Raw genomic sequence first — 24854 nt, forward strand, 5'->3', positions numbered from 1 at the left:
CCTCAATAATTTCTTTCAGGTTTTTTAATCGACTAAGCTTTTAGGAGAGGAAACAAATTTTTTTTTGTGCAAGGCAATGGCTGTTAAGTGACTTGCCCATGGTCACAGAGGTAGTAAGTGTCAAGTGTCTGAAGCCAAATTTGAACTCAGGTCCTCCTGACTCCAGGGCCAGTGCTCTATCCACTGCGCCACCTAGCTGCCCCAAGGGAACAATTTTCTAAAAGCATCTCTGTGAGCGTAGGAATAATTTTTTAAGCATTCTGAATGCAGAGAAATGCATCGAGGTTCCAAAGATATTCAGGGAGAATACTGAGAAATCCATATGTTCTAATATATGATTAAGCTCAATCCTAACTTTCCCGATAAGAAATTTATTCCATATAGTACCATAAACAACAAATTAGCATATTTGAGGGTAGAGTAGCATAACTACAAATATTAAATTTTAACAGATAAGTAATGAGGTTATGTAAATCTGTAAGATATTTGGAACTATATACTGTGACTTGCTAAACAATATCATAAATATGGACATTTTAGTATTTCCTGTAGACCAAAAAACAGAACCCAAAGGAGACCGGGGAAGAAAGTTTGCAGTGAATGAAGGGGATACATTTGCACCAGAGGAAAACAAGAGGCCACCACAGAATATAGAAGTAAAAGTCCGTGAAGTGGAAGTACCTGAGGAGGACATGGACCTTCCAGAAAGGGATGATCTTTTGGATTCAGGAGAGAGCAGAGATGTCAGTCACTCAGAAGATGGACTACCGGTTAAAGAGTCCTCACCAAACCAAAGTACTGGGGAAGATTTGGCTAAAGGTAAGACTTGTTCATTTTTATTTAAAAAATACTAACTTTTCTTCAGAAAATATTCCACGTACATCACAGACAAGATTTTCTTGATGAATGTAGTAAAATGGTTTTGTTGTCAAAGGGAGACAAAACTCAACAAACATGTTTTACATGTTTTTAAAGAGTGTGAGAGAGAAACTATCATTCATGCCCCAATTTAAGCCAATTTCATATTAAAAAATTGAACTAAAATGGGCCTTGATTAAGAACTTGATTAAATTCTAAAATTAGAACTTGATTATTGGTTAATTCTTTGGCTATAACAACCCAGGAAACCCATAAAAATACAAAATAGCCATCACTCTTGTGTGGCCTTCTGCATTTGCAGTAATGGTGGCATAGCGATAAAAGCAGAGGTTGCAAAGAATCATATGTTGGTAGCATAGTGATAAAAGCAGAGGTTGCAAAGAATCATATGTTGGTGGCATGTGATAAAAGCAGAGGTTGCAAACAATCATATGTTGGTGGCATAGTGATAAAAGCAGAGGTTGCAAAGAATCACATGTTGGTGGCATAGTGATAAAAGCAGAGGTTGCAAAGAATCACATGTTGGTTTTTTAATATCATCTATAAACATTAATGTATATGTAGGTTACTTGAATTGTTAGAGCCTGTGACTAAGTAGACTTAGTACTAGAGGTACTGAATCATAGTAATCTTCACATTCTCTCTATAAATGAAACCAGAAGACAAAAAGCCAACATGAAATGGTTCACAAATTTTACTTGGAAAGGCAAATAGAGAAGCTGGAAGAATTGCCAGCAAATTCCTGATGTTTTTGTTCATTTTTTTTTGAAAATTTGTGATATAAACATTTGTAAAAAGGCCATCATAAAGATAATTTTGTCCTATTGGCCAAATTGAGTTTTAGCCTATAAAAGAGGAGAAATTTTGTCACTAAAGGCCTCCAAATTAACATAGTATATACTTTAACACTCAGTGACTTTAATGTCAATAGAAAATGTTGTAAAATATGGCTCAGGAATTAGAAATGTAAGAGATCATAGGCTTATATCTACTACACAGAAGCTCTTCATCTTTGTATAATGAACATTTTCTTCAAGAAGAGAGTTGGAAGGTATTGAACAGATGGTCAATGGATTGTCATCACAACAAATTAAGTTGATTATGCCCTAGCAGAAAGAAAGTATATGTTTACCAATATGAAAGCCATTGACTTTTTACAGCAAAAAACAAAATCAATATCAGATTAGAACAAAAACTAAAAAGGAGAAGATATGGCATGTAATGAAAACATCTCTAGTTTGATCTATTTAATGAAGCTATCCATGCCAAATAATGGAAAATAGATAAACATAGATATCAGCACAGATGACTGCCATTTTCTGAGGGAATTTAACCAATGGAAATCAATAGACAAAATGTAGAGACCAAAAGATCCTAGAACCACTTTGCCAAGGGGAGAAATATGGCAGACAAGGGTAACACAGGTTTAGAATATAAAAATGATTATAAAATGATAAGTAGGAGAAAGGTGGAAAACTATGAGTATAGTACTGCTTTATTAAATAACAAGAAGCAATAACAAGGAAAATAAATTTATTGAAAGCTTGGTAAGTAATACAATTTGAGCCAGACCATTCCTAGAGTATTTAATTATGAAACTGGAAGAACAAAGGACAAAAAATGGAAAAAAATATAAGCAGTTCTTTTTACCATCAAGTATAGTGGACTTACCACATTTTGTTTCAGCATCACATTCTCTGATAGGCTACATAGGAAGTAGAAAATGGCACTTAACAAAATAAGGATTGAAAGTAAACCTGTATTAAATTTAGTATATGCAAAGGAGGTCCATGCAAGAGGTGACAGTTTTAGAGAACTTGAGAGAAGTTGAGAGATTAATTGCTAAGCTATCTGAAAGAGGGGAGAATATCAAAGGCTTGGGAAAAAGTTATAGATGTTAAATACTTCCACAAAAAGATGAAGAAAATATCAATAATTATCAACTCGTTCCTAGTTTCCTATTTGTTTTTACTGTTTTAAAAATTACCTTAATGAAAGTAGTAATCTCTCAAGGGTATCCTTGGTAAAGCTATGAGAAGTAGTCTTTTTAAGTGATATTCTATAGCATAGAATATTTTTATAGAAAAGTATCCATTGTCATGGAAAATATTTGATTTTTAGCCCTGATGAAAAGGAGATTGTTTCTGGATGAACGAGTGAATGAATGAATAAACAAATGAATGAAAAAACATTTACTAAGAGCTTACTGTGTGACCAGAACTGTTCTGAATGCTGGGGATATTAAGAGAAAAAGTAAGATGAGCACTGTTCTCAAGGAGCTATTTGGGGGGAGACAGCACATAAAACAGTTGAGCTGCAAGGTCAGTAGAAAGGTGTGGAAGTCCTAGGGGTGCAGTGATTGGGTGTACGGCAAGGCCCAGGGATTCTTCAGCTGTATCAGTAGGTCAGACGGCAGTGTCCAGGGGTCTGGAGGCTATAGTGATGAGGCCCATAGCAAGGTCCAGAGCACCTTAAGACATGATAGGTCTGGATAGGTCATCTTACTGGAAGGATTAAAGTTGGTGACTCCTTGTTCATCCAAGCTTCTTCCTGCCCAGCTGCCCAGACTGGGATTCTAGGTAGCCTAGGAGTTGGAGGGAAGGTTGAATAGAAAAGGTCTCCAGATACTCCTATTGTGTATGATATAATGCGGATTGCATCAAGCTCCAAATCTCTGCAGAGCCTTCTGCATGAGAACCATAATTACCCAAGAGTTAAACCTAACTATTCAGAGAAAAACTAAGTGGCTTAGAATGCCTATTGTATTGGCTGAGATGTGCAATTGAAAGGATAGCATATACCATGGTCCATGAATATATTGGACTTGGAATAATTGAACCGAATAGGAAGAACAGGCTCCATTTGCATTTGGAAAACTGCAGTGCTTTTAATGGCTTCAAGCTTTTCCCTGAAACAAAGACCCATTTTTCACAATATTGATATTTTCCTGATGATGTCATAGAGAAAGGAACGTCACAGTCTTTCAAGAATTAAAGTTGCGGATCACTCAGAGAGTAATGGAAAGACTTGCTTGGTGGGTATGAGTTGGCTGCAACACATGAATATAAATTAAGGACTGCGCAGAAGAGGAAGCAGAGAGATATACCAAGATATATCTCTGCAAGAGAGGAGGCAGGCCAGTCAAGTCAGGAGAGCAAAGATTGCCATTGGAAAGCCTGGGTGTGTTCTGTTGTTACCTATGCAATAAATAGCGATAGCTATACAGGGAGCTCTTCCAAGCAGGTTGAATAAATCCGTTATGGAGGATTTCTTGGAAGATATGAACAAGAATCACACAGAATGTATGATTAATAATAATAAATAGCTAACATTTATATAGCACCTTCCATACGCCGGGTACCATGCTAAATACTCTGAAGATTTCTCACAACAACCCTGGGAAGGTAGGTACTTTTATTATTCTCATTTTACAGATGAGGAAACTGAGGCAAGCAGAGACTAAGTGACTTTCCAAGATCACACGGCTAGCTAGGAAGTGTCTGAGGTCACATTTGAATTCAGGTCTTCTTGACTCCAATCCAGTACTTTTATCTACTGTGCCACCTAGTTGCCTCTCATCCACATGCCTTTGTACCGTATGCCTTTGCATGTGGATGAGTCTCAGTCTGCACCATTGGATAGGTAATGGATCCATCCAAGGATTGAAGTGTTTATTTTGCGACAGAATCATTTATTTTACAAATGGATTAGTCAAAGAGTTCTTTTAAATATCAGGCCCTTATGGAAGTTATACTTTTTGATATCTTTTTCTGATTTAACATATACAATACTTTTCTGGAAATATCTATCAAGAGGTTATGCTTCTGATGATGATTTTTTTTTTGAAGTTGCAGGCTTATTGGACAGGGACTATTATGTCCTTTGCACAGTCTCTAATTCGTTTGCATAATTAATACATATGCATTTTGATCATTCATGGAAGAATATTTAAATGAGGTAACATGTAGAGTGCTCTGCAAACCATAAGGTGCTATAAAAATGTTAGTTATTATTATTCATCATAATAAAGTAATATAAGCATGGGAACAGAGCATTTGTATGCACAGAGACAAATTCTTATTGAGCAGTCCGTGCTTAATAAATCTTTTTCAAATGAATAACTAGTGTTGAATTCTCTCCAACACCCAATTTAATTCTGAGGGTGTTGGAAACTTTGAAAAATTGAACAAGTGTAAATTCACTTTAAGAAAAAAAATACAAATTTATCTTCCCCCACAAAAAATTCAAGATTGTTCTTCAGCTTTATAACTTTTAATTTCTAATGAAAGGATCCTTTACAAAACAATTCACTTTGAGATTCATTTAAACACTGAACTCTTCTATTGCATTTAAAAAATGATTTCATATTTCAAAATTCAACTTATATACCAGTTTTTAGAGACTTAGTTGTTGCAAAAAACAAGATATTTGATATAGGAAAAAGGAAATTAATATCTCATCACTGAGCTAATCTCTATAAAAATTGAAATTTTTGTGTATGTGCTATGGTTCAGTGTTAAGATGTATCAGAGTATAGGATAATCTTATTTAGGACTCTCTCAGATATGTAGGTATTTTGGAAAATTCAACTGAAATGACTTCATCTTATGTATGATAAGGGCCTCTTATGTGCAAAATACTACCTAGACATTAAAGATAACAGCTTTTTGGTTCTTGTCATCAGTAAACTTACATTCTGGGGGAGGAGGGTTCAAGGGAGAACATGATAGATAAGTATAATGCAAGGTAGGGAGTGATGGGAGACAGCAGTGAGATCAGACAGATTCACCTAGAAAGGTAGATTTTTCCTCATTTAAAGAAGAGCACTTCTTCCTCCTTCTAGGGCAGGGATCAGGGAATATTAAATAGAGTATGTGGCACTTGAGCTGAGAAAGATGAGGAATCTAAAACTTGGAGATAAATAAAGTTACTGGCATGGAAGACTACCTGTGCAAATGCACAAAAGTTGGTGTTAGCATGTCAAGTCTGGGTAACAGCTAGTAATCCAGTTTGGATAGAAGGTAGATTTGGTATAGGTGTAATTTAATATTTCTGCTAAGGTAGATTGGAAGTCTCTAAATGTCAAGATAAGGATTTCGCATTTAATCCTGATCAGTGGAAGAAAATAGTGTGAGTATATGGTATAACAGCATATATAATTTATCTTATATCTAAGCATCTTAGGGCAAAAATCCTTAAAAGTGTTTGTGCGCTGGTAGATTTTGGATGGAAAAGATGAGCAATAAAGAGTAACTACTTCTCATTAAGTGAAGGTCGACACAGGTGATTCTTGTCATTCACGGTAGTTATGTTCCATGAAGTCCCTGTGAACACTCATTTAACTAATACTGAACTATTGCTCCTAGGGGATATACAAGGTTAGATTCCAGCAGGTCTCTGGTCACCACATTTACTTTAGTACTTTCTGGAATGGCCTCAGGCACCGATCAGAGATTAGTCAACGGCACTTTAACTTATGACTGAATGAAGCTTATCTAATGCATGTATTTTGTCCATAAGGCACACCACAGCCTTCTTCTGCTTAGAACACTAGACAGCACTTCGGCAGTATGCTTGGAAATAATTTTAAACAGCAAAACCACCCCCTACAAAGGCACAAAGATGTAAAAAATGTGGCACTAAGTAGACCTCAAAAAGGATACTTGTTCACTGAAACAAGAAGGCATTTCTCAAATAGTTTTATTTCATGAGCATATCAGAAAACTTCACATAGTTTGGTAAAATATACTATGTAAACTTTCAACTCTTCGTGACTCCATTTGGGGTTTTCTTGGCAGAGATACTGGAGTGGTTTGTCATTACCTTCTCCAGCTCATTTTACAGATGAGGAAACTGAGGCAAAAAGTTTTAAGTGACTTGCTCAGGGTCACTCAGCTAGTAGGTATCTTCAGTCAGATTCTAACTCAGGAAGGTAAGTCTTCCTGCCTCCATGCCTAGTACCCCTATCTACTGCGCCACCTAGCTGCCTATCTGTGTTACTAACGATACTTAATTATTGAATGAATCCATTGTCTTGATGGTTAATGTGACCCTTTTTTCTTGGGGAAAATACAAAAGTTGTCATAACCTTTTCTCTCGTAGATATAAATACTATTCAACTAGCCCTTTTTTGTTTACTTTATAATTAGAATCATATAATTATATATAATCAATGTGTAATTGATAATATGTGATTATAATAATATATATAATTAATAAATTGTGTGTGTATATATATATATACATACATACATATATGATTATATAACTTAAAAACTCAGGTTCTAGCTACACCTCTCTCAGGAGTGTCATACATCTAAGGATGAACTTAAGTTGGGAATTGTTTAAATGTGTAAAAAATCCACATTCTAAAACACCATGTAGAAACTAAATTACATTTTATTTTTCTTCCCCTAGGAATGATTTCATTAGAAGATACTCCTTTGGATACAAAACAACATCCTCTAGAAATAATTTCCACAGAAGAATCTCCTTTAGATACAGAACAACATCCTCTAGGAATGGTTTCCACAGAAGATAGTCCTTCCACAGAAGATAGTCCTTCCACAGAAGATACTCCTTTGGATACAGAACAACAGCTAGAAACAAATCCAGAGGTGCCACCAATTCTTGCAGCTATGAAGAGTGCAAGTCTTGTAGCAAAAGAAAGCATAAAACAGTATACTGAGATGGTAAGTATGACACTAACTTTCCAAGTGGTTTATGGATTATTATAATTATTTAAGTATACTTTGAGCATTTAGGACTTTCAAAAGGGACTAGCTTAATAGCTCTAAAAAGATCTTGATAATCTAAAGGAATTTTAAAAGGTAGAACTTGAAATACTTTACAGGTTTTATTATGATTTTGTTGTTTTTATTCAAAATTGGCTTTTTAGGAGAAACATGGAGGCATTTTATGGAAGGTGAAATACCTGAGGTTTTTTTTAGGGCCCTGCTCCTGGTATTTGTTGACATTAGTAATTTTGCTTTAATGTATACTCTAGATCTGGGCAATACTAGAAGTGAAGTATTGAGTTATTAATCCCTATGCCTGTTAAGGGAAAGGTCTGCAAGAGGCAGAACTCGGGCTCCTTTGTCAAAAACATCTTCCCTTCTCTATATTTTCTATCTTCCTTTCGTCTGCTTGATTAATTTGTTTTTTAAAAATAGAAATATCCTTGGTATAATTGAACCCGTGTTATTCACACTTCATTATGAACCACCCTAGTCTGAACATTTCTTTTCTTGCTGCTGACAGCTTCCCAATGTGGAGGAGGTTGATAATTGGCAAGAAATTTTGGAGTGTTTTATCAGTGGGTAGGCCAGTAGAATGTAAACAAACTTCTAGAGGGCAGAGACTTTCAGTTTTGTTTTGTTTTCTCTGAATCATGATCACCTAGGAGAGGGAACATATTAGTTGCTTCCTGATTGACTGTTGAACTTGAATTGATTGGGATGGAAGAGTTGAGGGACTTTGGACTGGCCAGAAGTCAGCACAAGGACTTGAGGAACCTGGATAGTCAAAGAGTAAGGAGGCTGCAATTGTCTTTCTTCACACTCTCTTTAAGGGTCCAAGGTAGCAGCTACTGAGGGTGCCACTGAACTTGACAAAGTGGAATGAGCATTGTCTCAGGGTTCAGAGGATTATGAGTTCTAACTTTATTGCCTGTGTAAACTTGAACACATCATTTAATGTCACTTGGTCTCAGTTTCCTCATCTGTCACATGAAGAAGTTAGACTAGACGACCACTTGGATTCTATCTAGCAGCAAATCTATAATCCTATGAAAGTGGTTATAGTGAAAAGCATCTCTTCTGCCTTTGGAAATGGCCTTTTGAAACCGTTAATAACAGTCACACATTTTCAGTGTTTTCTTCATAGTATCATTATAGGTTATAGATTCATCACAGGAAAGGGTCTTTAGAAATAATGTTAGTTTTAAGCCTTTAGTTGAAGAGAGGAGGAAACAGAAGCTAGAAGAGGGGAAATAACTTACCCAGGGCCATTTGACTCCACAGCCAACACTTTTTAGATTACATTCTTCTGTCCTCCTAAAGATTGGGATCAGAGGATCATAGATGATGTATTTAGAGCGGGAAGGAATCTCAAAAGCCATCTAGCCTGGCCTCATATCATAGATGAAGTCCAGGGAGATTAGGTGCTTGCCCAAGGTGACAAAAGTAATAAAAACCAGAATTTAAATCTGGTCCCAGTTTGATTCTAGAGTCAGGGTTCTTTCTGTTGTACAATCCTGCCTCCTTCATCAATACATTTTCAATGACTTTAGGCATGAGAGTTAGACTGGGAAGCATGGGTGGGAAGGGTTTGGGAGAGGGTCTAGATCTGTCTTTATTGGTGTTGGGAATTTCTAATAATGAAATCCCCTCCACAAATTATAATTTTAAAAGTAGAGGTTCTTAACTTGGGGTCCAAGGACCCTGAAGGGATCCATGGAGAGATTTTAGGGGGCCTATGAAATTGGATGGGAAAAAATACACCTTTATTTTCACTAATCTTTGACTTCCTTTGTAATTCCTATCTATTTTATGCATTTAAAAACATTATTTTGAAAAGGGCCCTCTAGGATTCCATGACACAAAAAAGGTTAAGAACCCCTGTTTTAAGAGAGCTTGCTCTGAGGCACTGAGATTTAAGTTACATGTCCAGGGTCACACAACCAGAACATGACTGAAATGGAACTTCAACTTAGGACTTCCTGACTCAGAGCCTAGCCTTTTATCCATTATGTCAGGCTGCTTGTTGTTTTTCAGTAATGATGATGATGATACCCATTAATATTTATTTAATTTTATTACCAAATGAATAATTCTTATAATCACTAAATAGATTTTTATAATAAAAAATTAATTTTATAAAAGGTATATAATCTAATAAATTCTTATATAATTTAATAAATTAATTAAATAGTTCATTCAATAAAACTGATTTAATATTAAATTATTAATATTAAGAGTAATTAACCAATAATTATAGCAGCTAAGATTTAGTTAACATTTTAAGGTTTGTAAAGCACTTCACATCAACTGCTTATTTGATATTTTGAACTAGATGTTCCATAGGCATGTCGAAATCAATATGTCCAAAACAGAATTCCTTATCTTTCCCCTCAAATATTCCTTTATTCCAAACTTCCCTATTTCTGTGGAGGGATACTATGATCCTCCCAGTCACATAACCTCAGCCTCATGATTCTACTCCTCACTCACTGTTCCTCCCACTGCATGTCTAAGCAGGTACAAAATCTTGTTTCTTCCTGTACAACATCTGTTGCATTGGTCCCCTTTTGTCTATTCATACATCCTAAGTTCATGCCCTAATTTTCCTTAAGCTCAGATCTGACTATTTTATCCCCCTACTCAATAAACTCCAGTGGTTCTCTTTCATCTCTAGGATCAAATATAATCCCCTCTGATTGGCATCTAAAGCCCTCACAACTTGGCTCCAACCGTACCTTTCCAGCCTTATTACACATTGCTTCCCTTCATGTGCTCTTCAGCCTAGATCAGAGCTGTCCAAAATGCGGCCCACGGGCCACATGCGGCCCACATTGCAATTTTATGCAGCCCACCTGTGGGTTTTAATTTTCACGAGCGAAAAAATAAAATAATTTGCAGGAATGCATATTAGATTTTTTAATCCCATCACTAATAAATATTCTTGTTGATGTTAATTTTCTTTGGTGTCTTTAAGCAGTATTACAGACGGAACATATTGCATAGAATTTTTAATCGATCTGTGGGATGCGTTCCATCTGTATGATGCAGACTAGTCAGTATGCACCTACCTTTATACTGTTGTGTTGTCACTTTGTCGTTTTGTGTTTGTTTGTGCGTTTTGTGCCTTAGCCTGTCGTATTGATGCTGCGAGTTCCCCCACTTTCTATTAGTGTACTGTATTTTTTATTCTGGGTGTGGCCCTTGAATAATTATTTTATTTTAATGCGGCCCTAAGATAACCTAAGGTTGGACAGCCCTGCTCTAGATAAACCCATTTTCTTACCGTTCCTTATCTCCTATCTACATGCCCTTTTGCTGCCGTCCCCATGCATGGAAAGTACTTCCCCCCTCACCTGAGCGTCTTAGAATCCCTAGTTTACTTCAAGACTCAGCTTAAGTGCTACTCTTTAAGTAAAATATTTTCCGATCCCCTTATCTGTTAGTCCAGTGCTATTTCTACAATATCAGCATGGCACAGAAAACTAAAAGCTGTCATTTGTTAATCCCAAGATGTCTAAATTGAACATACAGATTAGTGAAATCAGATACTTTAACCCTTTAAAAAAAAAAAGGTCCTAACGGTTACCCCAGTTACTAATCACTCAATTAGTATGTATAGCTCTACATACATATTGTGGTACTGGTCATGAGGGATAAAATACTGTATAACATTGGTATCCCTAGAGCCTAGCACAGTTCCTGGCACACAGTAGGCACTTAATAAATACTTGATTGACTGATTTGCGTTCTAATGGGAATACAACAGTCTGGATGTTGAAAAAAGGGCCTGTCATCTAATGCGTTAGTGTTCCTTCCTAGCTTCATGTCATCTATAAGTCTGATAAGGATTCCATCATCCCTTTATTGAGGTTATTGATAAAAATGTTAAACATTTTAAGTCCAGGAACAAATCCTGGGAGACTCCATTGGAGACCTTCCAAGTCTACATCGAACTAAGTTTTAATGACTACTTTTTGAGTCTGAGCATAGAACCAGTCCCAAATCTATCTAATTGCATTATCGTTGCCTTTACTTTTCTGCTTCCTACCCACAAGACTGTTATGGGATACTTTATCCCACGCTTTGCTAAAATTTAAGTAAACTATGTCATCTAGATAGCATTTCTCTGATCTATAAATTTTATGGTAATGCTGTTTAAAAAAAGAGAGAGAGAGAAATAAGGTTAGCTAGGTCTGACCTACTTTTGATCCTTTTCTTAGATCCTCATTAACCATTTCTTTAATGATCAATGTTAGAAATTTCCTGGAAATCCAAGTAAAACTTGCTTACCTATACTTTGTAGAGCCCACTTTTTCCTATTAAAAAAAAAAAACCAAACTGGACACCATTTGGCCTCCAGTCTCCTCCTCCATTTTTCACAACCTTTCAGATATCATTGACAGAAGCTCTGTTATACCATCCACCAGTCCTTTCAGTACCCAAGGATGCAGTTCATCTGGGTCTGGCACCTTGAATTTGTCAAGGACAGCTGGTTGCTTTCTTACTGTATTCTCTATTCACCGTGGGTACTAACTCTCTTTTAGCCATGTTTGTCCTATCATTTTCAGTGGGAAGGCCATTCCCCTTGGCAGAGAAAATGGAACTAAAATAGGAATTAAGTAGCTTCTTTTTCCTTTGTTACCAGTTGTCACCAATCCCCCAAAGGTACCCCAAGGTCTCTGCCTATTTCTTCTTTGGTCATCCTCTTTCCCCCCAACATGGCCAAAGACTCTATTGTGGGCCTTGCCTTCTCTTGCCAGCCCAGGAATATTCCAGGCTTTAGCCCTCCTGACACTATTATTGTAATACCACAATAGGATCTTATTTTTAGTTTCCGTTAGCTGCCCTCATTCTGCTATCTATAGCTATCTTTTAAAGATCTGTGCTTGTTACCAAGTTCCCTGTACATCCACGTTAGACTGTGTAGACCACTCCTGTTCCCCACCCCACCCCACTTACTTCTGAATTGTATTCCTTGACATTTTCAGAATTTCCTATTCATCTCAGTCTGACATCCCCCATAGAATTTTAGTCCTTGGGATTTTACTCTTGGATTCTATCATTGGTTTTTTTAGATTTTGTCTCCAGCAATTTCCGGGAATCTCATCTTCTATTCATTCCTTATCGTTGTAAATACTCTATTTTGTCTAGTTTGGTGGCCTCCACTTAGGTAGTATTCTTTCTCTGCCATTAAAAAAACAACAATAAAACCCTTTGATTAGATTGGCAGATCCTAGGCAAATACATCCTTAGTAGCCTCCTCCCCGCTCCCCTCCCCCCCCCCCCCCCCCCCCCCCGGCCAAGTCTCCTCTATCTTATGCCAGGAATTTACTGTGCCTATATTTTACATATAGATGAGAAATCCAAATTGCAGTCTTAAACATAACATCTTCTTAGTTAGATGTTCATTTCCCAAGTTAACGGAAGTGACTTAAGTAGAAGAGGTGTATGATTAAAGTCAAAACTTATAGATGAATGTTTTTTGCCTCTTATTATTTCTAATGTTGGTATTTTGATTTTCTCTCTCCTCTTTAATATGTTAATTGTTTTTCTTTTTTAAGGATTATTCTATATTTCAGTGATTTCTCTTTTTTAGCTTTTAACTTTCTGAAGGGGTTGAACTTAGGTAAAAAGGCTGGGGAAAGACATTAGAAATATTTGAGTGGGAGACTGTTAGTGCAATAGGAAGTCAGGAAAGGAGGATGACAAAGATTCGTTGTTGGGGATGGTTAAAGGAAGTCTCCTGTAGGAATTAGAACATTATTCTAAAGGAGTAGTTTTTGGTTTCTTTCACTGGGAACTCCTTAACCCTCTCTTGTCTAGGGAAAATTCTGGAGCAGCCTTGTGTCATTAAGTAGAACTATGGCCTGAAGGATTCTTGCTCATTGTAGCAGTTTGAGGTGGTTTTCCTCTCTCTCTCTGTCTCTGTCTTTCTCTTTCTCCCCTAACCCCCACTCCTATAGATTTAGAGTTGAAAGGTACTTAGAGATCCTTCTACTCCAACTCTCATAAGTCAAGAAACTAATGTTCAGAGAGATTAATGCCAAGTCAATCCAACATTTATTAAGCACCTACTATGATCAAGACAAGAATCAGGGTGGCATAATGGAGAGAGCTATCCTCAGACCTAGGTTCTAGTCTGCCCTCTGATATGTACTAGCTAGCTGTGTGACCACCTCTGTGTGTTGAGGGAGAAATGATTCCCAGGGTTGTAGGAATCCCAAACCAAAGTTCCCAGGTCGCCTGGAATGAGTTCAGGGACCCAAGCATTCTTTAAGTCAAGGAGGCAAAGATTTATTACACTTTACATAAATAAAGCGGGCAAGAGTTCTTAGGGAACCTGTAACCATACAGGGCTACAGGGAAAGTTTAAGTACAAGATTTAGGGATGAACCCTTGTCAATTAGGTGTTTTGGAGTGGGATTAGGGAGTGGTTTAGGTGTGATTAAGGGGTGGTCAGTTCATAAAGGAACGTTAGATTTTTGTATCTACAGCGCAGGTATCTTACCCAGAGTTCACTGGGAAGTAGCCCAAGGTGGGGCCAGGAGGAGGTGTGGTTTTTGGTGTGAACCTGTCACTAAGTCACCAAAAGTTCATGGCTGACTGGGAATATCCAGGTGGATTCTATCACATGCCTTGTTAGAGAAGATTAATGTAAGGGAGTATACATTTGACTATGTCTAGGATACATGTTAGACTCAGTTTATCATCCAGAAATCAATCTATAATTGGGCATAGCTGCTTACTGAGGAAGAAGCAGAGATAACTTTGGGGCACGCTGCCCTTTAGCTAGAGAGAGAGACTGCTAGGGCCAATTCTTTGAAGCTAGGGAGAGATCTATTTTTACAAGTGGAGTTCAGGCACAGTCACCCAAGCAGAGGCTAAGGGGAAATGCGATGTTAGATTTAGGGTCCAAGCTCAAGCACTCCATCAAGTGTTCCCAGTAAACTTCTGAGACCCTAAAGCAGGGGTTCTTAACACTTTTGGTGCCATAGACCCCTTTGGCAGTCTGGTGAAACCTCAGGGAGTCCTCAGTCTGTTTTTAAATGCACATAATATGTAGGATTACAAAGAATACTAATTATATTGAAGTACAGTTGTCAAAATTCCTAGGTTAAAGACTCCTGCTCTAAGCATAGCGCTTTGCACATAATAAACACTTAATAAATGCTTTATTCATAGGATGCTCTGCAGGTGCTTTTGTAGAAGTTTCCAGTCAGTCAGTCACCAAGCATTTATTAAGTGCCTGCTGTACGTCAGGCACTAAGCACTGAGGATTCAAAGAAAGGCAAAAGGTAGTCCCTCATTCTCATGGAGCTCGCCGTCTGAGACAGCATGAAAACATTTATGTATGAACAAGATATATTCAGGATAAACTGGCGATGGTGGAGGGGAAGGCATTGAGGGGGATTGGGAAGGAAAGCCTTACTGAGGAAGGTCGGATTTGGGCTGGGACTAGAAGGCGGCCAGAGAACGTAGTAAGCGGAGATGAGCCCCAAGTTTTCTCGGCCCGGGAACAGCCGGTAAAATTCCCGGAGGCCAGGGTCTCTGGACCGCCTAGTATTTGGGGCTGGGGTGAAGACTGGAAGGGTAGGAGGGGCCAGGCTTTGAAGGTTTTGTGTGGACTAGGACAAAACAAACATGAGCAAAGCCACAGTGTTTGGCACTGACAAAAAGACCCAAAGAAAACAAGCCCTGTCTGTCCTTCGAGGGGCTTCTAGAAGGGTAGGGTACACGCGTCTAGATAGGTAGTATTTTTGAAGGGAAGCATTAACAACTGGGAGAATAAATGGATATAGCACTTATTAAGCACTTGCTGTGTGCAAAGCCCTGGGGATACAAAGAGAAAAGTGAGACAGCCCCTACCCTCGTGGAGCTCACTTTCAGTGGGGGAGATTCAGTGGAAGGTTTCAGCTGCAAGTCCAAGGGAAAAATCCCATGGTCTTTAAGGCAAAATGGCAAAGTTGATGTTAATTTGCCTTCTTTTAATGTCATTTCCATGATCGAATCTGGCCACTTTCGGATTTTAGGGTGGAGAGGAAGTGCCAACAATTCCCTAAGCGCTTAGAGCCAGTCTCTACTCTTCTGATCCGCCCTCTTAGCTCCAGCTCTCTGATTGGCTCCTTAGCCCCTCCCTCAGACTCGTTCTGGGATTTTCCCCGCCTCTTTTTGCCTCTGGGAGTTTGGAGTTCTAAGCTTCTTCCTCTCACAATGGTCTCGTCCCGTATCGGTTAGAATGGCGGTTTTTTTTTCCTTCTCCTCCCCCTTCCAGTCCTCTAGTTGGTTTCTTCTGCCCGGACCTGACCGACCCCTCCCCCTTCGATCCGGTTTCCTCTAAGTGTCGCGCTCTTTGCCTGGAACGCTGTGGCGGCGGCGCCAAGTGCTGACGCCATAGTGGGGAGAGGCGGGGCCGAGACCGGCTTGGGGTCAGGTCCGATCCGGTTGACGTGTTATTGCTTGGGGGAGGGAAGAGTAGGTGAAAGTAGTCGAAGTTCACTCTCCGGTGACCGTACCTGGGCGTTGGGGAGGAGGAAGCTGCGGCGGGGGATCCCAGACCCCGGAGGGTCATTGCCGCCTGGGGCTGAGGGGGCTTACAGTGCTCCAGCCTCACGGCCGGGGCGATGGAGACGGGGCCCACCCCGACCGGGCCGTCGGCCGCCGCCACGGGGGCCCCCGAGCTACTGGGCCCCCTGTCTGTGTTGTACGCCGCCCTCCTGGCCAAGCTGTTGGAGGTGACCACGGGGACCTCCTCTGGGCGGGGGCGGGTGGGCAGAGAGGCCTTGCTGTGGGGGTGGGGAGCCAGGAGGAGTGGACAGGCAGGGGCAGGTGCCCCGGAGATCCGGAAGGAGGGGCCTGCTCCCTGGGGGGAAGGTAAACGACTCGTTGGCGGAGAGGCCGGCCCCTTGTGGAGGTGGCTTTGGCCTCTTCCCAGCCCAAGAGACTGGGGCTTCCCAGTGCAGGCTTGAGGAGGGAGCCTGCTTTTGTCACAGGGCTGTGGTGTGTGTGTGTGTGTGTGTCTTGAGGAAGGAGCGTGCTCCTTTCACAGTGCTGTATGTGTGTTGTGTGTATGTGTGTGTTTTGTGTATGTGTTTGTCTTGAGGAAGGAGCGTGCTGCTGTCACAGAGCTGTGTGATGTGGGGTGTGTGTTGCTTTCACGAGGAATGCCGGTGTATATATCCTATCTTGTGTTTTCAAGGAAAATGGATGGAGTTCAGGAATAGAATTTTAAGGAAGAGAGAATTTAGTTAAAATTGAGGAAACCTATCTGGAACCAGTCCTTAACGGAACAATAATGCAGAGAAGCTGCATACATCTCTGCCAGTTCCAAAAAGGAACCTTAAGTACAAATCAAACCAAATGACAAGGAAATCTTGGAGACTTTTTGTTTAGTCTTTTGAAGTGAGTGTTATTTGCGTTGTGATCTTGATTTTGATACTACTCTGTTCCTGCTCCTTTGAGGCTCCTTTGCATCCACAAAAGTTAAATTCATGCTAAATAAATAGATGTGTTTTACTCTCTACCTTATGCTGGCGTGAAAGTAGAGTTAAATAATATTCCTAGAACTAAAGTTTTACTTTTAAATTTCTGATTTCTTCTATTTTGTTATCTTAAAATAAGATGTTTTAATATGGCTGCAGAAATTTTCTTTTATCCTGAGGTTAAGGACTTGTAAGAATGAGTTAGGCAGTTTTTCTATTGTGCTTTTAATTTCCTGCATTTGCTGTGTAACATTTAGAAAAATACGAATGGGGTAGGAAGAAAGGTTAATAAAACACAATCTTCTCTTCCCTCAAACTAACAAAGGAGTTCCTAGCACTTGATTAAAAGCTTTTTCCCTCATTTCCCTCTCCCCTTTAAAGGGGATAAAGTAAAACTCTAAATCACAAAATGAGTCTATCAGGAAAGGTCATTGGTATCAAACACAAATGAAAACCTGTAGGACTTGAAAACCAAAAATTAACATCTGTGTTTTTTTTGTATTTATTTTGTTCAGAATTTCCGTTACATTTTAATCTGATACGGAGTGCACTCAGGAGTTGGCCCAAGAGCCAAGTTTCATGCCAAGACAACTCTGTCCTTAGTTCATTAAGTCTCTAGGAAACCAGGCTTAATACTTTGGGTTGTTTTGGGGTAGTTTTTTTTGTATGCTATTTGTTCACTCCACACCACACGAATCACAAGTAGAGAGGTTTATAGTAGTAGTTCTCAAACTTTTTGGTTCCATGACCCTTTTATACTCTTAATTATTGAGGTCCCCCTCCCCGTTTATGTGTCCATCTGTCCATCTACACGTATATACATTATATTAGGAATTTTAAAGTCTTTTTATTATGAAATCATTTTGACCTCATGTACCCCTGATAAAAGGTCTTGGAGGCAGCTGTTTTATAGAACTTGAGAGCCACAAGGGATAATAGAGGTCATCTGGTCTAATCTTATTTTACAAATAAAGAACCAACAGCCCAGAAAGAGGGTTACTTGCTCACAGTGTTGGAGCTTGATCTCAAACCCAGCTATAGCCAAGTGCTCTTTCGGAGTAATACCACACCATGAAAACATGTTTGTAGCTTCTCAGTGACTTATCTTAGAGTTTAACATAATTCCTGTTTTGTCCTTCCTCCTTTATCTCTCCCTTTTCAGTTCTCTCCCAAAAGGAAATACCACCATTTTGAATTAAGTTTGGAAAATGAAGTCAAAGGTTACTTTTTGTAAAAGTGGGAGGAGGTTCTTAGTATCTTTGTGTTTTTAGGTAGTCCACTCCTACATGCTTGAGAATATAAAGATCTCAAGGGGAGATAAAATTTATGCTCAGTACTAACTCAACATAATAACCAAAAAAGAGGGATAACCAAAAGTTATATACTTTGGTTATTTGGCTATAACTATTGATGTAAATTAAATTATTCTGCTTTCATATTGCAGAAAAGTTTTTTTTTTCTTAGAGTCTTTTTGAGCACTTGTTTTGAAACTGGCATTGATGGGTGTTAAAAGTTAGCTCAAGGTATGTGATCTAGAATTTTGGCTTCAGGTGAGAAAGGGAAGTCATTTATTTGAATTCTTTGAAGAGTGTATTAACTTTAAGCCTGAAAACTTTAAATGGGCAAGTGAAGTTTATATTTGAAAAGTGAATATCAACATATAGAAGAAACTATAACTCCATGCCCCTTTATGATATTTGTCCATTTATGTATGTATTCTCACTGTTTTTTATATAGTTAAATTCAATATATATTGATTTCCCAATTCTGATTTCTTCAGGTCTGTTGTTTCACATAGGTCTTTCTGCGTTTCTTTCTGTTGATTATATTTGACTTTCTTAATTGCATTGCTGAGAGGCAGTGTCTTGTAATGTTTATGGTGTTGGACCATTCAGGTCCTTCCTCTGATATAGATTGTCTGTTGCATTCTGGGCAAGTTAATTTTCTCAGTACCCCAGAAAACTCTTAAAGCTGTTTCAGGAAAGTTGTCACACTACATTGAGAAGAGGGAGTTTCCTAACCTGGAAGTAAGACAAAATTGCGTTGTGATAACAATTCTCATTCATTTACTGTACCCTGTATTTCAACCAATAATAACTGGAATATTAATTACCCTTTCCATATATTTGTGCAGACTATCCCTGTGCTTAGAATGCACTCAACTCTCCTGTCATCTCAGCCTGTAGAAATCCTTTTCTTCTTTCAAAGCCCTCCTCTGTCTGATGCTAACTCCTCTATCCTTGAACTCTTCTCTCAGCTGGAAGTGATTTATCTTCCCATGGCATCTTGTTTGTATCACTGCAGTTTTCTCATTCTGCTTTATGGATATCTGTATGTGTCTTACTCCCGGTTAGATTGTAAACTCTTGGAAGTCAGGGTTTCTTCCATTTTATCTTTGTATTATAAGGACCTACCACAGTATCTTACATGTGTTAAACTTGAGTTTGGAAAATATATTTCTCACAATCCCTCATGAATGGCCATGGGAAATTTGAATGGGAGTTTAAAAACAAATGGAAATTTGAAAGGTATTTTTAGGAGACAGCAAATCATTTTGGCTTTACAGAAGCCTCATTTTGTAGGGCAAAGGGAGATAAGATTATAAACCTAAGTTCTGTTTAGATTGTGAAGACCTTTACTGCCAGTCAATCAAGAAATTTGAACTTCATTTTGTAGGCAGTGGAGGTATTGAAATTTTGAGGAGGGGGGGTAAAATGATAGAAATTTGGTTTAGTATTACTGTGATTCATTGTGAATATGTCATTGAGAAATTTCTCTCAAGTTTTTGTTCATACTTTCCAACATTGATATTTCAGTTGGTTGCTACATTGCCTGAGGATATTCGACCTGGTCCTGATTTTCATGGAATGCCCTGGGAGCCTATAATTATTACAGTCTTACTGGGAGTTGCTTCATTTGCCATTTTCTTCTGGAGAACTTTCCTTTCAGTGAGTATATTCAATTTGTTTTTAGATGAAATTTGCATAAGACGTTAGTATTTTAGTATATTTAGTACTCTGCTAACAGCAAGGTATACTTTTCCTTTAACCTCCTCTTTCTCCCTCCATTTTGTTGATGTGTGGACACAAACTACTTGAAACACAAGCTATCCCTTTAAAATGACCTTTAATTTTGTTGTAACAGCCTTTAGGGAATAATGTTAGTGGAAAAGATAACTCTGTATGCCATTGAGAAAATGTCAAAAAAAACCCATTCACAATGACTGTTTCAAATGAAATACTTCATATACATCTAAATATGATATAAATTCTGGTGGTAATTAAAATCAGTGGTACTCTCTGGGTGAAAGTTAAGCATCTTTCAGTTAGGACTTGACAGGTGATCTGTATTGCTGGTGCTAAGTTCCCATATTTTAGGTTCTTGGCCTTTTGCATAACTCTTACATAGTTTTCAGACATATAAGGTGATGATCAACTTAGCTATAGAAAACGCTGAAAATTTAACTTGAAATAAAAATTTTGTGACAGTCTAGGTAATGAAACTATATCACTTCATCAACAAACATTTATTAAGTAAATACTTGCTTAAGCACTGGGGATTAAGAGACAAATGGAATCAAACAGTCCCACCTCTTAAAAGCTTAACCATCTACAGGGGGAGACGTGTAGATATATAATTATATATAGAATAAATATGATGGGTTTTTTGGGGGGGGCACAGTACTGGCAGGCTTCACGTTGAAAGATGGTACTTGAATTGAATCTTGAATAAATGAATATTAAGATGGAAGTAAAGAAGACATCCAGTCAGCTAGGTATTAAGATGGTGGATGGAGTGCTATGAGTGAGGAACAGCAAGGAGGAAAGCTCTGCTGGACTATAGTTAAAGTGCTAGTTTGGATGACACCAGAGACTGACTTATCTGTTATTCCTCATTGACTCTTGCTTGCTGAACTTCTTCAGGCAATTCAGAAAAGCTTTCTGTTCATATAGATCTGTCTATTTTGAATTTGATATTTTTACATCCATACAGCATATTATAACCAATACCTCTGAATTTGCCTGTAATGTTTGTAACTGAGATCCTCTTTCCTACATGTAGTGGAGAAGCACTGTAGAAATTCATATAGTGCTAATTCCCATAGACCTGAGATTTCATTGGCATGTGGTCTCCAGTGAGGCATCTCCCTGGACCAGAGCTCCTTATCATTTTGTCCGATGGACCCGTCTGGCGGTCTGGTGAAGCCTGTGGATCTCTTCTCAGATTATATTTTTAAATGCACAAGTAAAATATACAGAATTTCGAAGGAAACTAACACTGTTGAAAGGCAGCTGATCAAAATGTTTAAAAAAGAAAAAGAAAGTCCCAAGTTTATGGACTCCAGGTTAAGAACTCTTGCTCTACACCAGTGCAGATTATTAGTCATTTTGCAATTTACAGAGTGGCCTGGTACAGTAGTGTAGTGGCATGTGACTTAGTTCCACAGACAGATTGTGTATATATGAGGGGCTTGAACCCAAACTTTTCTTGATTCTGAGGCTTGCTTGCCACCGTGCCACCCTGCCACCTGATATTGTATCATCTATATTGCCACCCATTTCTGATTCTCAAGGAATGAATTAGTATACATAAATTAATTTCTCAAATTGAAGAAGTTATCCCTTTAGTGCCCCAGAACAATTTTAAAAATTTCAACAATTTTGGGTACAAATCTTTGGATGAAAATCTAAGCAGGGAAAGATATGTCTTGGCATCCCAAATTGGAACTATGATAGCATTTTTCTTGTTGGAACAGTGTTATGAGAGGTGGGTAGTTTCTGCAGCACTATTGATATGATTAGGAGAGGCAGTATATTGTAGTTTAAATAGAGATCTTGCCTTTGGACCAAAGAGACCTGGGTACAAGACCTGCCTTTGACACATATTGCATTACTTTGTGACCCTGAGTATCTTCACTATAAGGTGCAGAACAGGTGTTGCTCTTAGTTGTGAGAGGGAATTTCATAATTAGGAGTTCTCTATAACAATGAAATTCCAGGTCCGGTTAAAAAAGTGAGGGTTTCTTCTGGGTTAAATAGACTTTCATGAGAGGGTTTGGGAACAGTTCTTGGATATAGGCAGTACTTAATAACTGTTTGTTGAATTAAATTTCAATGAGAAAACAAATTTGTAATATAACCCCTTCATTCCATGAGATCTTGCCCATGTCGTCTTCAGGTTTTGCAGAGGTATACATTTAATACTGTTTGCCTCTAGTACTAAATGTCCTTAGAATGGAGAGTATTTTTTTAAATTTTTGTTTATGCTTTTCATACTTTTTATATCTTATCCCTTATTATTTACTCATTCCTTGTCTCCGTCAGGATGACAGTGTCTAGCAGTCATCTCACTTTTCTTCATTTTCATTTTGCTTATTCTGATTTGAAGTGGGATGAAAAATGAATTAGTCACATTTGTTAGAATTATGTGTAAAGTATGCCTTGAGTTGCAAGTGTGTAGGCCTTTCCTGTAAGTAAAATTTGTGATTTGGGGTACTGAAGCCCCTTTTCCTTTTCTCATTTATCCTTCCTTCCTGGTTCTTTGCTATGTTGGGTTTTAGGATAAGTGATCTTTCGATAAAGTTTTAATTGTATTTGCTATAAAAATAATCGCTACTTTCTATAATATGGAAGATACGTTTTAGAAGCTCAGAAGTGGGACCTCAGAGGACATCTAGTCCGACTCATTACTGAACAAGAATTCTTTCTACAAAATATATTGACAAGTGGTTATCCAACTTTTGTTGGACCCTTTACTTTTCTAGGCAGCCTTAGATATCTCTAATTGTTAGGAAATTCTGTTACCTCAAGTTTAAACTTGCCTTTCTGCAAATTATTTGTACATATTTAATAGTTGACATAAGCAGACCTTTATCCTATCTCGGAAATAGGGATGTTAGCCTTAGAACTAGAGGCTTTCAATTTAGAAATCCTCTAACTATATTTATGTAGTTTCACTTAATATACTACATTAGCAATATTGGTCAGTTTAAAATAGCAATTATATCTTCTTTGTTACAGTGTATTATCAGGTGCCATAAAATGTATAAAAAACCTTGATGTATTCTTTTCTTTGTCTGTTCTAGGTAAAGAGCAGAGTTTATCAAGGTAAGATTTTTGGTTTGTGTGTTACATTTTCAAGTGTAATACTTGGTTGAATTTATGTATCTATTATATGTAGATGCTGTGATTTGTAACAGATGCATTGACTTCTAAAAGGAAAAAAAACTTGTTTCACTGTAGATGGTTGTATTTTAAATCTGACGTAGGGAAATTCAGATACTAATCCCCAAATGATCTAGTTGGTGCTGTTCATGCATTAAAGATACGAAGATTATTTGATCAGGACAAAGAGGGAAGGATGTTAAAAGAAATTCTTGCTTACTATGCATAATATGATGAGTAGCTTGTGTATCCAAAAACACTTTTAAACGTATGTTCAGATACACAATTTTTCCAGTGGTGGTGACATTAGGCTTGTTTTTTTGCATATGAATAACTGTAAAGTAATATATTATTTTAAGTGATACTTTTGTTTTTACATCATATTTATTTCCAGAGACATCCCTCTACCTCCCCTAGCCAGCAAAAGCTATTTTATAACAAAAAAAAAAATTTTTAAAGTAGTTGTAGTAGAGCAGACACATCAACTTTGTTTGACAGCATATGCAATGTTCCATACCCATAGTCCCCCCTATGCACTTCTGCAATGAAAGGAAGTGCATTTCCTCAACTTTTTTTCTGAGGCCAAGCTTGATAAATCAGTCACTAAGCATTTATTAAGTGCCTGGTATGTGCCCAAGCATTGTGATAAGCACTGGATTAGTAAGAAAAGAGGCAAAAGACAGTCCCTGTTCCATTAGATTTCTTACAGGGAGTAAAATATAAGATTAGAAAGATAGAGCTGGGGAGGGGGAGGGCAGCCTAAGTTTTGAATCTAGACAGAGGATTTTGTATTTGATCTTGGAGATGATAGTGAATTTGTATGTACTTCTGTGTCTTCCTGTAGCCCCTCCAACTTCGACTATTTTCATCTTTTTTCCTCTGTGATAGTTTGCTGGGTGTGTAAAGTAAAACTTCAGTGTTGTTTTGATTTGTTGTATTCTCATATTAATGATTTGGAGAAGTCTTTCATATGGTTACAGTTCTTCTGACAATTGTTTGTGTCCTTTGACAACTTATCCATTGGGGAATGGCTCTTGGGCAGATATGTTTGTGTTAATTCATTACATATTTTGGATAGCAGACCTTTAGCAGAGATTTTTGATACAAAGATTTTTATTTGTGCAAAATCTTTTCAATTTCATGTAATATGACCTCTGTCCCTTATTAGTTTAAGAATTCTCTCCAGCCATAATCATAAAGAATACCTACATCTTTTTCCCTCAGTTTTTAAAAATGATGTAGCCTTTTATATTTAAGTTGAATATCCATTTAGAACTTATTATATAATAGTTTAAAGTGCTGGCCTAAGCCCATTTTTGACAAAATGCTTTTCAATTTTCCTATTAGTTCTTAATCAAATAGGGAGTTCTTTCCCAAGTAGTTTATGTTCTCAAGTTTATCCAACAATGGCTTATTGAGTGTTTAAGCTGCTGAATGAAACTAACAAGATTATATATTTTTTTTAAAAAGCTGCTCAAAGTTTATTAGTTTCTGTTGAGTACAAAGTAAACAAGTTACTGAGGCTGCTGAAAAGCACATAGGTGATTCAGATAGTAAAAAACAAACAAACATAACAGTGTGGTTTCTTTTAC

General features: G+C 37.8%; 1 protein-coding gene across 8 annotated transcripts in view; it reads left to right on the forward strand.

Moving 5' to 3' along the window:
* The window catches only part of MIA3 (MIA SH3 domain ER export factor 3), a 70345-nt gene that overhangs the window by 16329 nt on the left and 29162 nt on the right, over window positions 1-24854 (forward strand). For 4 of the 8 annotated variants that reach the window (XM_036754123.1, XM_036754125.1, XM_036754124.1 and 1 more), the window contains exons 5-8: window positions 541-819; window positions 7297-7571; window positions 19915-20046; window positions 23184-23205. In XM_036754123.1, the coding sequence (XP_036610018.1) occupies window positions 541-819; window positions 7297-7571; window positions 19915-20046; window positions 23184-23205 (708 nt within the window). Of the gene's footprint in view, window positions 1-540; window positions 820-7296; window positions 7572-15964; window positions 16352-19914; window positions 20047-23183; window positions 23206-24854 lie in introns of those variants that run through there. The other 4 variants (XM_036754127.1, XM_036754130.1, XM_036754131.1 and 1 more) reach the window with 3 other exon arrangements.

The sequence above is a fragment of the Trichosurus vulpecula genome, chromosome 4 (genome assembly GCF_011100635.1).
Source record: "Trichosurus vulpecula isolate mTriVul1 chromosome 4, mTriVul1.pri, whole genome shotgun sequence".
Lineage (NCBI taxonomy): Eukaryota > Metazoa > Chordata > Mammalia > Diprotodontia > Phalangeridae > Trichosurus > Trichosurus vulpecula.